The sequence below is a fragment of the Ciona intestinalis genome, chromosome 5, assembly GCF_000224145.3.
Source record: "Ciona intestinalis chromosome 5, KH, whole genome shotgun sequence".
Taxonomy (NCBI): domain Eukaryota; kingdom Metazoa; phylum Chordata; class Ascidiacea; order Phlebobranchia; family Cionidae; genus Ciona; species Ciona intestinalis.
In genome coordinates this window covers 4775766-4791651 of record NC_020170.2, presented here as the reverse complement: position 1 = coordinate 4791651, position 15886 = coordinate 4775766, and the positions used below count along the sequence as shown (strand labels likewise).

General features: G+C 34.8%; 1 protein-coding gene across 4 annotated transcripts; it reads right to left on the bottom strand.

The window, feature by feature from the left end:
- Positions 1 to 230: 230 nt before the first annotated feature.
- LOC100187488 (DEP domain-containing protein 1B) lies at positions 231 to 15743 on the bottom strand. 4 transcript variants are annotated; one of them, XM_026834716.1, is made up of 24 exons: positions 15371 to 15743; positions 14609 to 14758; positions 14212 to 14327; positions 13613 to 13751; positions 13119 to 13225; positions 12583 to 12791; positions 11921 to 12082; positions 11513 to 11656; positions 11155 to 11305; positions 10797 to 10921; positions 10216 to 10367; positions 9948 to 10161; positions 9469 to 9700; positions 8926 to 9119; positions 8506 to 8584; positions 8089 to 8179; positions 7566 to 7745; positions 7292 to 7357; positions 7107 to 7229; positions 6707 to 6831; positions 2153 to 2383; positions 1639 to 1780; positions 917 to 1049; positions 231 to 539 (listed from the first exon to the last, which is right to left on the bottom strand). In XM_026834716.1, the coding sequence occupies exons 1-24, from the start codon at positions 15419 to 15421 to the stop codon at positions 340 to 342; spliced, it is 3516 nt and encodes a 1171-aa protein (XP_026690517.1). In that variant the 5' UTR covers positions 15422 to 15743; the 3' UTR covers positions 231 to 339. The 4 variants fall into 4 exon arrangements, with proteins under 4 accessions (XP_026690517.1, XP_002131345.2, XP_018667694.1 ...); XM_002131309.5 differs by having other exon boundaries at positions 9948 to 10367; positions 15371 to 15741; XM_018812149.2 differs by lacking the exons at positions 231 to 539; positions 917 to 1049; positions 1639 to 1780; positions 2153 to 2383 and adding exons at positions 3749 to 4196; positions 4433 to 4578 and having other exon boundaries at positions 9948 to 10367; positions 15371 to 15729.
- Between the last annotated feature and the right edge of the window lie 143 nt (positions 15744 to 15886).

The following is a 15886-nucleotide window of genomic DNA, read 5'->3' as shown; positions in this document are numbered from 1 at the left end:
TTTCGACAAACATGGATAAAATATAAAAAAGAAATTGGACTAAACATGAAAAAATCTGGATAACATATATAAAAAATTGGAACCAAACATGAATTAAACATTGACAAAATATAAAAAAATTGTACCAAACCTAGTAAAACCTTCTGTCCCAGTCCGTGTTTCACTGAATACCTGCTCTAATATTGCAAATATGTTCCTTCAAATATTCCACAAATGTTCCTTGTTTTTTTGTATTAATATTTTGTACAAATTTACAACTTTATAAACTAACACATTGCACATTAACACGAATGAAGAAATGGTTAAGAGTTAAAATCTTTACAATATTTAATTCCTTTTTTATGAAGATCTATTTTGAGTGTTCTTGGCAAGTAGTGGTCTATATATATTCTCCAGTTCCTTCATCCCTTCATCGTTCGCTGTTTTAAAATAAGACCAATTCCTTACTCGTTTCAACCAAGCCACAGTTTTCGGGTAAGCTCCGTAATCGTTAAAGTCAACGAGATCCAATAAATACAATCCACACGACATGAATATATCTAGGAATGTAAAAAAACAATAGGTGAAAACAATTAAACTTATAGTAGGGTAGGGGGAGATGGGAAACTTTTTTATTATATTTTTTGACCCATTTGGTAGTAAACAAAGGAATTTAAAAGAATTATAAAACCGTATCCTCACGACTCACATTAACCGTTGTTAATTTCTTCAAACGCGATAAGAAGATTTGAAGGATCCAAATATTCGGATCGTGTTGTGAACAACTAACGACAGTCGATGGAAGTCGTGATGAGGATACGGTTTTATAATTCTTAAAAAAATAGTTTATTATCAAATGGGCAGAAAAAAATAATGAAAAGGTGTCCCGTATTCTCCCGCACTACTATAACAATACAAGTTTGCAATTATTTTCTACCTGCCAGTGTAATATGATCACCAACCATGAAGTCGCCTTGCAGAAAAGCTTCACAAAGTCCCAGCGCATGATAAACACCTGGTAACTTTTCTGGCGCCATTACCCCACCATCGTATATTACACCAAGAAGGTTCTAGAAATATAAATAGTTGAGTTATTTCCAAGTTAATTATGCAAACCTGTCACGTTTATACATTTGCAGTTTAATTGGATAATCATGAGTAGTTATTATGATTAAATAATATTCAACCTTGAATTAGGCAAAATTAAATTGCAATTCGTTACAATTCGTAATTATGAAATTTGATAATGTCGGCCAATTTTATTTCTTATGTAATACAAAAGTTCTGTAAAATTACCAGAAATCTTGAAAAGGGCCTCGAGCATCAAGAGTTCGCCACCGTTATAGGTGAAAAAATATATAGCAGGGTGGGGAAAGACGGAACATCTTTAGCACATAATATTCAAATATCCTGATCGTATTTTAAAAAATTACCAAACGGTCTGTAGTCGTGAGAATACGGTTTTATAATTCTTTAAATGTTCTTTGTTTACTACCATGCAAATGGGACGAGAAAATAAAAGGTAATGGTGTCCCATCTTTCCCCACCGTACTATATATTTACAATATAAAAATAACAAGCACCTTAAATAGGGACCTCGGGAAATGTTTGGAGTCGTTATGGGTGAAAAAAATAAAGAGAAAATATATGCAAACATACCAAATACTGAAGCGCCGCATCATATAAAACGCTTCCAACGAACAAAAGCTGATCAACTTTTCCTCTCACTTCAGGCTGAAGCGGATAAAGTCTGTTCTCTCCCTTCTCATATTTGTTGCATAGGTACATGGCGATCGCGAAGCTGAAAATGAAACTATGCTGATTAAAAGACTCCCAAGTGCATAGATTATACACTGTACGTCAGTGTGTGAGATAAAGTGTCCCGAAATGCGTTTCTGGAAAAAATATAACAAATCCAACGAATTGTTTACTCTATAAGATATATATAGTAGGGTGGGGAAGATAGGACAACTTTGGCACATAATTTCTAAATATCCGGATCGTGTTTTAAACAATTAACAACGGTCTATGGAAGTCGTCAGGATACGGTTTTATAATTCTTTGAATGTTACCAAGTGGGACGAGGATATAGAGTTAAAAGGTGTCCCATCTTTTCCCACCCTACTGTATATATTTTGACTAAATGGCATCGTCATTCAAATAAAACATTTACCTTTCTGCGATTATAAAGTCGCCATCTGTTAAAACTGGAAAACAACCTCGTGGATTCATCGCCAAGAACGCTGGCTTCTTGTGCTCTTTTGCGATTGAGTTAATATGTTTCTCTTCAAACTCAAGCCCCAAAACGTGTAGAGTGGTGACCACGCATCGGCCGGGAGGGCTAGCAGGTAACGAATGTAATGTAATCACCATAGTGCTGAAGATTTTTATAAGAGTTGCAAATCTGAAACGAAATTCAACAAATTATTTTCGTTAAATATAAAACAATTGCAATATCATATGAAACTTTTATTTTCTTGAATATTATACGATGTCAATTACCCTTCCACAAAAAATGCGACTTTTAGTTTATTATACGTAAGATTTCGGCAAAGATCGGATGAGGGAAGATGGGACACCTTTATTGGCGCATAATATCCGAATATCCTGATCGTGTTTTGAACAATTAACAACGTTTTATGGGAGTCTTGAGCATATAGTTTTAAAATTCTTTGAAAGTTCCTTGTTTACTACCACATTGGGCGAGAAAATAGAGGTAAAATGTGTTCCAACTTTCCCCACCCTACTATAATATTATCCTACTATAATTCTTCCTGCAAAGTGTTATTTGCGCTGATACAGACATTGCCATTGCTACTAAAACAATACAACTAAGTTTAAGCACGTACAACATCAACTAAACAATAATGCTATACAAGTGGGATCTGTATATACAAACCACCAACGGTCTTATAAACACAAGTTTTTACAGCCATGAGTTTTAATATAGCTTCTCTAGGAGTTAATCGTTTTCGTGATGTTGGCTGTTTACTGCAAATTGAAGATTGCATTAAAGTTCACGATAAACGAACACGAACGCACGATCCCTGCATTTCAACTGGACCGTGTGAGAATCTCGTGAAGTTGACTGCACGTTTAAGGCAAAGCGACGATCTGCGCAAAATAGAAAATAGAAGTTGCGCAAAATAGTTTATGGGTCGTTAGTTGGTCGATTAATTGGCATATTCTGCCAGGCTAAAATGACCAAAATTTTATTAGATTTTAGGCTGGAGCCAGATAACGAGAACGTGTTGAAATTAACGAAGGTTTAACAACGTGTGTAACCCGTAAGCTGGCACACTTTTTCGGGGAAAGTCGTTTATTGTTCAGCAAAGAAACTAACTTTTAATGATTGCTGGCCTTCCTATGAAATTTATTTAAAAATAAATGTTAACACGAATTTACATTAATGGATATGATATATAGTAGGGTGGGGAGGAGATGGGACACCTTTAGCACATAATATTCGAATATCCTGATATTTAAATGAATGCATGTGATTTTTTACCGCTAGTGAAGAGGCTACGCCACTCGTAATAACACGGGTGTTTTGTTTTTTTACACCTGATGTCCGCTTAAGAGTTACCGCGTATGTTACTTTGTAGGGATTATGTTTTATTTATTGTTTGTTTGTTCTGTTCCATACACCTCGTGCCCGGTGTACGGTTTACCAGTTATGTAACTTTATGGCTAACACCTGACTTTAGTACAATACTATGTCGCGCCGCAACGTCTTACAAATATAGACTATTCTTGCCGAAGAAGCATGTAAATGTAACGCATTTTATTTATTGCTTTAATCATAACAAATAACGCGGTACTTTAATGTAACAAAGAGACTAAAATACAAGAAAAAAAGCAAGGATAAATCACACAGCTATATCCAAGGTTGCGAGTAAACAAAGAATATTTACAGAATTATTATAACCGTATCCTCACGACTTTAAAATATCATTTTTAATTTGTAAAAACAAAATTAGGAAATATGGGATACGATGTGATAACGGTATCCATCATGTCCTGCAGTACGACATATGGCAAATCGAATGAAAAAGAAATATATTTAAAGTTCGATGTTGAGAAAGTATGTGGGGGGCCCAACGATCGACATCGTACTTATCTCTCCGTACACCTTGGGATAACCATTTGCATTCCTTGTAATGCGCTGCCGTCTTTGGTGTAGAAGACCGTCATGCGACCTGTTTGAGTTATCTGCCCTGCAATATAAGGGACATTACATATTTTGTTCTAAACTTGATATGAGGAACAGCTTAAACAGTTTGAATGGAACACGGCACAATTAATGTTTAAAAATTTAAACTTAAGTTTTTAGGATGAATAAAGAACTGATTTTAACTCGCGAGGTCACCGACGGTCGTTATAATACGGGTGTTTAGGTTATATAAACCGGGTGTTCTGATTCTAATTTCATGGATCCTATAATTTCACTCACGTGATATTCTAATCTCGGTCCACGTGACCACGCTTCTTTTGCTACGCTTGGATGAGATTGCTCCATTGAGCGGAATGATACCAAGCCATGCATGTCGAACACGACTCGTAGAAAAATCACAACCTTCAAACTGAACGTAGCTTGCCCTAAAAACATAAAAAAAAACTGTTAAAATTTTGATAGAACAAAGTTGCATACGGGCACGAGGTGTGTGCAACAGAACATCCGAGTTATACCAACTTTCGTTGCTCTCACTTCACACAAACTCGTGTGGGCGACTCACCGTTCTCCGTTTTCCATGCACGCAGTAAGAGGGTAAAAAGCGACAGAACAATTTTCTGCTGACACCACCAGCGAAAAATTCCCGACCAGGCATAACAACATCGATACAATCACGACTCTAAATTGCATTTTAATCTACAAGTTTTGCTTGGCACTTATCTATAGCTAGATGTATGTAATGAGTGTTTTGCTGTTGGTGTAATACATAAATAAATTAACATAACGACTGTTACCCCAAGGGCCTACAGGCTAACTCAATTCTCTGAAACTGCCGTAATAAATACGCTGCTAAGCACCTGGTGTGCTAAGTATATCAGCAGTTCAAGGTTATCAAATCTATAAGGTTTCTAATACGGTGTTATACTCTTGCAGAAACCTGACACTAAGCTGTAGCTGCAAACAGCGCTTGTAAAAATGTTTGCAGGTGATGACATCATAACAGGATATGACGTAACAATAAACGTGCCCCGCTTTTTTGCAAAAGAGGTTTCTCAAAGTTCAAATTAAAATCCATTTGGAAAAAGTTTTTAAATATGTGCGAACTTCTGCTGCTGTTGCTATCAGGGATTTCCAAACTTTTAGAATCATATACAATTTTTGAAGTTACTTTTCTAGTATAAAATACAAGTTCAATGGCAGACGAAACGTCGGTACAATAAAGCTTACGTTATTTACCGAAAGATCCATTTAAAAAATGATGGCCAAACGGAAAATATTAAGCTTTATTTTCTAAACTAGTTAGGACTAAACAGCGACGCCTTTTAATTTCTGAATATGAACAGACTTTTAGATTTTCATGTGCCTCAATATTTCTGGTTGGTGGCCTAAAATCATAGAGGCCAAAATTAACCATCGTCATAAATTGTATATTGCCTTGGGGTAAGGCTAGTTGTATAGTGACAGTAATACAAAACCGCGATAAGGAAGTTACATGGTTGTTGTTTATGTAGTTTATGCGTTTAACTGGTGCGTAAGAGTTTATATAGTAGAGTGGGGGAAGATGGGACATCTTTAACACATAATATCCAAATAGCCTGGTCGTGTTTTAAACAATTGACAACGGTCTGTGGAAGTCGTGAAGATACGGTTTTATTACTCATTGAATGTTCTTTGTTTACTACCAAATGGAAAGAGAAAAACTAAACGAAAAGGTGTCCCATCTTCCCCCACCCTACTAAAATAAAGAAGGAAACTTTTAGATCCTTAATGGGAAGGCAAATCCAATGTTGGCAAAACTATTATTTTCTGTTGGAATATCTTTATAATAATAAAGATCTTTCAAAAGTATTCGATATCATTTTACCGAAACAGTTCCTGTTGTTTGGCCAAGCTTATACTTTACTCATGTGCGAATGTAGCGTAGACTTATTAAATGAATGAATGTAACTTGCTTTACGCTCGCTTTGCTGGAAAACAACAGTCGTTATAATAGGACTGCTCTGTTTTACACCTCGTGCCAGCTTACGAGTTACCACGTATGCAATTTTCCAGTCACGAAGCAATTTTTTCCGTGGTTATATATGTGTCTACAACACTGTTTCATCCTATTCCAAAAATCCCAAAAAAGAAAAATGTCTTTTAAATTAGTTTAATTCACAATTAATGATTTATTTCATTTAGATCGAAAAACACGCGAGCGCTACAGCTAATGAACAAGGTAATACGAACGACAGGATTTAAAATTAACCAGCTTGGCTGATACAAATTTAGCAGTATAAAAACGACCGCTTATATAGAATGTGCCAATACACACGCGCTGTACTTTGTACAGTTCGTATTTGTTGTGCCGTGATTTGAGACAGTGATGCCAAACGGTGCTTGGGAGGAAGAAATATACAGCAGTGATGCACACGGTGATTTTGAAGTGGAAACACAAGGAAATTAATAGGTGCTGGTGTCACAGGAATGGCAGAAACACAAATATTTACAACCTGTTAATAAGTGAATGTTAAAATTAGAAAACTAAAAAATCCCCACACTTTTTTTTCTTACCGTAAATTTCTTAGTCTATTGAGGGCGCCAGTGAGTAAAGGTTGCCTCCTTTGTTTGGTGACCTCTAGTGGTGGCATTCCATCAGGGAAACGAGACCGGAATATCTCAGGGTAGGATTTCTGAAACTAAACGATAAAGCTGTGTTTAGGTTTGTTGCAGAGTGAATGTAACTTTTTTTTAACCTCACAGGGAAAGACGGTCGTTACAACGCGGGTGTTCTGTTTCACACAGAAATTGCAATTACTTGTCTTTCCAGGGACTTACCTGCCCACAATGATAGCAACTCAAGTTTTATAAAAAATGAAATGTATGCTCTGTACTCTTATCAGATAAAGTATAGAAACAATATTGCCGGTTGCGAAAGTTAAGGCGAACTGTAATAAACAATGTACCATAATACCTGTTTAAGTTTCTTCCGTTTTTCTTTGACATCCAGGTTTTGATTAGACACGATACCACTAAGTAGTTCCACCAGTGCTTGTCTAGTTTCGCTAACATGGCGTTCATATTCATCATTTGTAACCTATACAATGTAATAGATTCGTAATGTACAGAATTTAAAATAAATGGAACAGCAAAGTGTACCTGTTTGCAGAACGTGTATTGACGTTTCAGATTTTTTCTTTTATCATGAGTCAGTTTTTCAGGAATCTGAAAATAATTACAACTTAAAGAACATAAAATAATCTTGTAGGACAATAACTGTGCATGTTAAAGGTATATTTACCAAAATAAATTAATTGAACAAACTTTAAAACAAAAATCACTTATAAATTTTAACTATTATTGACTTTTTTTATTTATTTATACAAACAATTTTTATTTTATACAAAATAAAAATAGAGAAATAACATTTTACCTTGGTTGAAACATCCACATTTTTTTCTTTTTCTAAAACTTCTGTTTTCAAACCTTCGTGAACGATGAATACAGATGATGAATGATCAAGGAGGAAGATGAAAACTCTTTCACGGAGGTCCCTGCTCATAGGATCACATTCACTGGAGCGAATCACACAATCCGTGAATTTATCCACCAGCTGTGGAGATATGGGTTCATGTGAGGGGGATCACAAAAGAATCACAATTTGATCATAAAATAATTTGATCATGACATAAATTGATCATGACTTTCAATGTAATAATAATGAGATAAGATAATGCAATGAAAAAGTTTAATATTTTATGAAGTATTTGTTCATATGAAAGCAATCACAAAATGATCATGAAATCATGTGATAAATAAAGCTAATTCAGGAATTATCTGTTTTATGAAAAATCATTATTATGTCCAATCACAATATGAATATATATCCGTGATGCAAATTTTTATATGAACAAAAGCTCTCATTTTTATGAAAAATCAAGAAACGATGATCTCACCAAAGCTCTTGTAGAAATTTTATCATCAATTGAAATAAGATGAGGGTTGGAAATTATCTTTGTCATCATGCGGAGCAAAAGATGAAGTTTTCTATGGAAGTTTAAGCACATTTAGATCAGGAATCCACATCATTGAATATTTGGGTATTTCAGAATATTATTGATTTAATGATTTCCATATTTTATATATACTGTATTTGGGAAATGGGCCATTCCTGGATCCAAGGATCCATTGAGTGGCATGATGCGGGAGTAACAGAACCTGGCCCATATAGAATAAAATATAAATCTATAGATTAAACTGCTGGGGAAAATGGCCTATGTTTTTATTTGTTTTCGTATAACACGAGTTGAAACGAAACCGCCCTTGTTTTTTCATTTGTTCTCAAATAAAATAAGTGAAATTAAAACACAAACCTCCGATTAGCAGGTGGTAGAAGAAGGAGGCAAAGTTGGAAAGCTTCCTGAAGATGTTTCTGCTCCTTTGAGTTTGTTTCTATGGGTAATAATATAATTTGGTGAATAAACTAACAAAGAAAACTTTAAAACAGTTTTTACCCTGCTGTTAGGTGCATACATAAACCGGTGGAGTCAAAGTATTTCATTCCCACATTAATTAATGAAGTTCCCTATGACTTACAACTATAAGCCATGCCAAATATTATGCCCAACACTCTTAATAGTAGTATAAGGTTACTACCTAACTACCTATAAACAAGTGTAACTGCACTTTAGCAATTCCTTCACCCCTCAAGATGTTAAGAAAAGTAAAAAACGAGACACATATGCACCCACAATTTTTTTATATTAATATATAACGGACATAAATCCACCAACCTATAATAGATAGTTGTCGCTTAGCGAGGTTTAGTGCATCACTTAGTGGTGAAGCTGGTTCAACTTCAAACTCTCGGATTTTTGATGCCACGCTCTTCACAGGTGTGTCATGTGACCAACTCTTTCTGTTGTTGCGCTTGCTGTCGTCAACGGCAACCGACTGTGGTTGGAGCTGCGATAAGTTGTTGTGGGATCTGTGGAGAGAGATGGAATTTGACTTTAAGGCTCATTTGGTATAAAAAGATAGTTTATTTCCAACGTTTTGTCCGCTATCCAGCAACATATTTATTACAGTTACAATTTGTAAAACCTAAATATTCTGTTTCTTCTGCTACCGGGCATAATCTGGTATGAAAAACGTATTGTATTACTATTTTCTGACGAAGTCTTGCCGATTGGCAGACAAAACCTCAAAAATAGTAAAAAATCACTACGTTTTATACCAGATAAGCGGTAAAAACAATATTTATATTATGCCTGGTAGCAGAAGTAACAGAATGTCAAACTGCATTATAGGATAATTAAGATAATGATGTCACCAACCTGCTCCATTGTTGAGTGTTGACGTAAGTCCTTACATGCTGCATGCTGTTACGTCGAGATAAACAACTTCCACTCTGACTTTCTGATACGTACGGTAACCGCATTAACCTGGTTTTTATCCGGTTTACATCAGCTGGTTGTGTAGCAGGGTCAGGTGAAGGTGGGACCTCACGACGAGCTATTATACTGGATTGTGACTTGCATTTGTAAAGCTCAGACTTGTAAGGTTGTTCTGTGGAAAGGAGTGGCCGTTAGCCGTTAGAGTGGCTGCTGTATATAGTGGCGCAGCCCAAAAAATAAGGGGAGGGGAGGAGGAGGGTTAAATTTTTATTTTTTGGTAAAAAAAGGGGGTTTGAAATAAGTCCAGTGTCTTAAAAACTGGAAGAACCTATTTTTACTACTATTTATTTAGAAAACAATACTGTCAAAACTGTCATCTTTTTAAAATGTGTAAAAAAAAACACTATTTAGCAACTTACTGGTTTGTAGAGATGTGTCCACACATTTGATTTGTTTATTCCTTGGCAAGCTCCTATAGTTCATATCCATACCAACACCTCTGCCTTCATATGTGGTGACTGGTGGCATCATCACGGTGTAAGAATCCTCTCCTAAAAGAGGTGCCGTGTCTTCTTTAGAACACCGTGGCTTCTTCAGCTGCCAGGAGTCACGGCTTCTTTGTGTGGCACCATCAAGTGCTGAAGGCCCTGGGTGCCAGGAGTCATGGCTTCTTTGCGTGGCACCGTCGAGTGCAGAAGCCACAGAAGGTGGGGCATCTTCTGCCATGAGATTGAGTTCTAGTTCACTACGCATGGTATGTGACATGTTGACGAGTAAATCCTCAACAGAAGAAAACACGTCACCGTTTAAGGTTGGATCATTGGGCGTGGCCCAGTCACCTGGAAAATAAAGTAGTTTAGTTCAACATATACTTTGCTTTTACACAAGGAATCAAAATTTTAAGCAATTTACAGAGCCTAATTAGTAAATAGTTAATTAAACTTTAAAAACTTTTTCTTAAGGATATATTTGATCAGAAATATGTAACTCTTACACCAATGTACCATACATAATTAGAATTAATTTTATTTTATCTTTTTTTTATTAGAATGAGAGACTGATGATGACATTTAGGCGAAATATATGTCGTTATATTATACAATTTGCAGGGCTTGATTTTTGTCTGTTACGTTTTAGTGGCACCGGATCCTGACTGTATTTCTTTGTACAGGAATCGTCACACAAGAATATATAAGAACAAGACCAGGTTCACATTCGCGGAATTTATCACATTTAAAAAAAAGTAGAATAAAAAATGTTTAAATTACCGGCCAAGAATTGGTTATTGTTGTCCATCTCACTCTCACTCTCCACTATTTGATGAAACTCAGTGTTTATGTTGTTGTTACTCACATATATTGACTGCTGGCTTAATGATGGCTTCATGTATGAGCTGTAAGAAAAAAATGAAGAAAATTATAAAAGATATTAAGAAATAATTACATTAAATTACCTTATTGTGAATGTTGGATTAGTTTAAATTGTACCATCAAAAATTGTAAAAAAAATCCCCTAAAGCAATAATTTTAACACAGTACAATTTTGTTAAATACATGACTTTACCACCTAGAATAATATAATGCTTTGCAATACTCAATATACATAACATACAATTAATTAAAATACCTGTTCATGGTTTCCATTTCCACCTCATTCAGTACATCAAGATTCTGCACGCTTCTAAACTGGTTACGACCAGTTAAACCAGATCGAACTGGATTCTTCATATAAATTGACCTTGAAGAAGTGTTGTTGTTTTTCTCACTAGATGAAACATCTGTAAAAAAATGGAGATTTAGTCTAAGTTTGTATCAATGCTTTAGTACAGGATTTGGGGATTTGTAGTAAGATGCAAAGGCGTAACGTTGGGACCTGTTACACTAACTTTTTCACAGCAATGTTTTAGCACCAAAGTTTTAAGCTTAATATCTAGGCCTATACCAATTCTTTGTACTGTAACACAAAGAAATAACATCGAACTTACTTTCATCATAAACAAGCTGCTTCTTCCTCTTCCCTCTGGAGGACCTCTCTCTTCTAAGAGCAAGATTTTCGTGTCTCATCTGCGCTTGCATCAGTTGCTTATGTATCTTACTTATTTCATCACGACGTACAAGACTTTCTTTCTCTTGAAATTTAGCACAAAGTAAAGTTAGTCTCATTTGTGGACCAAGTACATTCAGACATGAAATCGAAGTTTTCTAAGACACCGCAAGTAATCCCATTGTTATAACCTTAAATGCTGGTTGAAGAAATATTTGTATAAGTGGTATATATACTATTTAATTATACAAAAAATACAGTAGTGTTAAAAATGTTGGCACACACAAACCTGAAGCCAACTGTTGAAAAAAATAACAAAAGTACACTGGAATAATGAGAATAAAAATACCTTGCACAGCTACAGTATGAGTGGCACCCGTGCACATTTCATCCAGTAGTTCACACCTTACCAGCACTGTAGTAAACAACTCATAGAATGTGAATGTTAGAAGGGGTTCAGGGAAAGAATGAAAATAATCAACAACGGCCTTGAACACATCTTTCTCAAACCCTGGAGGAAAAATGACATTTATTTATAAAATAGGAAAAAAACTTGACATAACACTTTTAGTTTTAGTAATGTTGGCAAAACTTATATATTACGATTTACACAATAGGCAAAAATGGGAGTGCCAGCTTAAGCCTAAACAGCTTTAGCCATGCTGTTATGCGTTTATACAAACAAACAAACAGGATTAGAGTACAGTAGGGTGGGGGAAAACTGGACACCTTAATTCTTTGAATGTTCTTTGTATACTACAAAATGGGACGAAAAAATGGAATGAAAAGATGTCCCATCTTCCCCCACCTACTATATATTTTTCGAATTTTGACGTTAATTATTCAGGTTCCCTGAGTTTGTGTATGATTATGATAAAACTTCATTTTTCAATGTCTCCCCCAGATTGGGGTAATGAGCTAATCCTGGCCTAAATTCTAGGAGCCATGACATACCACTCTGCAGGATCTCACCCACATAAAATCAAATAAAATACAACAAATGGTACCTACCTTCATAACAGGGCAAGCCAGAATCAGTGCTGTGTGGCCAGTTAGATAAACATTTCATTGCACTAAGTATCCAACATGGTATATCGTCTGCTGGATCAACTGTTACCACTCCAGATGGGCCAACTTTATCTGTGTTATAGGATATGTGCTCTGCTTGTATGTCTGGCATGATGTCATTTATCTCAGCCAGATGAAGCACTTTCTTCAAGCTAAGGAAAAGCATGGATGTAACATTGCTGTCTAGTCTGTTACCTCGGAAACATTACATGTAAATTTATGACATCATTTTAAGTTCACATTTTTTGGCACATCCCAAGAATTTTCCTAATGTAATTAAGTTTATACTTTAATTTCTTGAAAAAAAATCTGTCTGTATATAATAATAATATGTAAACAAATATAGAAGTTGTTTTTATTTATATTTTCAAGTTCTATAATATATATATATGTGCCTTTGGCTTCTAAGAATAATTCCGAAAATATTCAGGCTATGCCCTACAAACTAATTACAAAAAACTTTAACACAAGACACTTACCGGTAAACCAGAGAATCCTTCCACAAGTTTTCCATTTTTCCTACACCCATAGTATCTGTACTCTGTGCAAATAAATCCTTGGCTACACCAGTTGTCAGCATGGTGTTCTGTTATCAAATGAGAAACAAATTGAACAGGCAGATAATTACTGCTTACAAGTTTTATAAATAGGGTTTTAGAAAATAATTACAGTGTTAACAGAAGCGCTTTAAAGATGGTTGCAAGTGGTGATTATGTAATTAGCATCTTCAAGAGTTGTATTATAACTCTTATTACTAGGTTTTAATGGTAACTAATATAAACATTTAAGAAAAATAAGTTAAAGAACCATTATTATTTATCAAAACTTAATATAAATATGTAAACAGTTTTTTTGGCACAGCCCAAATAACAACCAGTACTGAATTTTCATTAAACACAAATCAAATACAAATATTCTTGCATGAGCATTACACTACCAAATTTATACCAAACATTTAACAAATATATCTTACCATCTTCTTTCCTCCCTTCACAAGCAACATCTCGTCCTTGAAACTTTTACTTTTACGAACATTAGCATTCGTGTTCTCGCTGTTTAATTGTTTTAATGGAGTTCTCAACTTTTTGGATGGGGAGAGCTCTGTGTGAAACCTGAAATTGAAATAAACAGACATTACCAAACCAATTTTTCGCTCATAAAATCTCTAGTTCAGTAGTAATTATGGGTTGGGGGTTTGATAATACTTTTTCCGTTCTAGAAGAAAGTGCAAAATAAAATAGAAGTGAAAAATAATTACTCTAATTGTAACTATAGAAAAGTCGTATATCATAGGGAGAGATGGCAAACAAAAACATCTGCAGTAACAAAAGGAGGCTGACGAGATTTTCAAAAGCACAGCACCTGCTAATTAAAATCTAGACAACACACAAATTGCAAAATAAACCCATAGTTTTATCCTACAAAAGTAGCTGTGGTAAAAGGGACACAGATGCTATCAGTCCTTTAACAATTACAGCATTAGAGACAATAAACAATAGTATAAATATAACTGGCACTGGTCAGTACAGATTATTTGATAGCCTACTAAAAACAATGAAATGTTAAACTCACCTAAACAGTTGGTTATTATCAGAGAAATCCTCACTCCCCCACTTTCCATGCACATCTTCAATGATGTGGTTTTTAAGAAACTTTTTTAGTAGCTGGATTGTTTGAGTTCGGGTAACCTGTACCAAATAAAGAAAACTTAAACAATTAGAAGAGAACTAATACAAATACAATGTAAGTATCACTAAAAAAATCGTTAATCAAATACATTGCAAAACAAATGGGCATTAAAATACTATTAATAAAATTTACATACTTTTTTGACAAACCATAAAGCATCTTTTTGGTAAAATGTCTTTTGTTGAAAATTGTGTTTAAAACTTTCAACATCGGCATTCTCATTAAAGTTTTCGGTAATCTAACCACCACTTCTGCATAAAAAACTTGAGATATAACTTACGCTTGGACCAAAGTTTTTGTTGACACGCAGCAAGCTATGTAGCCAATCCACAGCCTCAGAAGCGGAGAATGAGTTGGGGAAACTTTTTAACATGTAACGGTGCTTTCTAACTGGCATGCCAGCACGAAACAAGCGTACAACTTCATTCCACTGCAAATTTTGCAATCGTGAGCATTGAGCATGATTAGTGGCGCAGCCATAACAAAAAAACAAGGTTTTAACTTTCATTTTGAGAGAGGCCACAACCGTCAAAACTTAGCCCCAAAATCATTATGGTTAAATAAGTTTGCATTGGCCCAAAGGGTTATGGAGACTATTATTACGATAATGTTAGTTTGGCACAGTAAGCATTTAGGCTTATTTTCTATTGCAGTTCAGTTATATAGCTATATTTTTATAGGTTAATGAAAACAAATATTGTTTTAGTAAACAAGGCACAACTGCCAAGCACTCAGCAGTGAGCATACAAAACATGCTATGTCATAAATCATGAAGCAACATGCACGGTTGTGAATATTAAATAAAAGAATTTTAATAACACTATAAATAGCACAGTAATATAAATTTAATAATATAAAACAATATGTATTTGCTAAGGGAAATTAAAACTAGTTTAGCGTTCATGCTATCAATACTTTGCTATATATATATTAGTCTTAGCATATGTAAATGTATAAATAAAAATTTTAACATGCTTGCTATAAATATTAAATAATGCTATAGTAGGATTGTAAGAATACCCTAATAATAAAGAGACATTACCAGTTTGGTAGCCCTGTACGGACCACGTGGAATATTTCCTGAAGAAATCATGGTTTGCGATCCTTAAGAAAGTAAGAATTCAATTTTAATCAACGCAGTTGAAAAGCAACTTTAAAATTCAAAAACACATCTTATTCCACAAGTAAACTGCCCGAAACCTGGTGTAGTTTTACATTAGTTATACACTGCACTAAATGTAAGTTTGCAACTGTTTTTTATTTAAATATGTGTATCGAGACACAGGCACAGCGGCAGCACCGCAATAAGCGTGCTTCTCATTATGCTGATTGCTGCTGACTATATAGCCTTTGGTACAACAACAAAATAACAGCTATAGATATATTATTTCTTCAGACTGCTTTTTACGTATAACATAGGAACAAAATCGTTATTTTCCAGCTTTAACAACAATTAAAAGGACGGTAAATAAAACACGTCCGCATCGATGCAAATATAAAGCGGAGTGAGATCTTTAAACTTAATTTAAATTTGCCGCCATCGCGTGGTATCGAATTG

What these genes read in the sequence shown, in the direction of transcription:
- LOC100187488 (XM_002131309.5), bottom strand. Translation starts at nt 15,421, where the DNA reads ATGATTTCTTCAGGAAATATTCCACGTGGTCCGTACAGGGCTACCAAA. An exon ending in CAATAACCAATTCTTGGCCG is followed by an intron (nt 10,368 to 10,796) that starts GTAATTTAAACA and finishes TTTATTTTCCAG; the next exon opens with GTGACTGGGCCACGCCCAAT. An exon ending in TGATCATATTACACTGGCAG is followed by an intron (nt 540 to 916) that starts GTAGAAAATAAT and finishes TTACATTCCTAG; the next exon opens with ATATATTCATGTCGTGTGGA.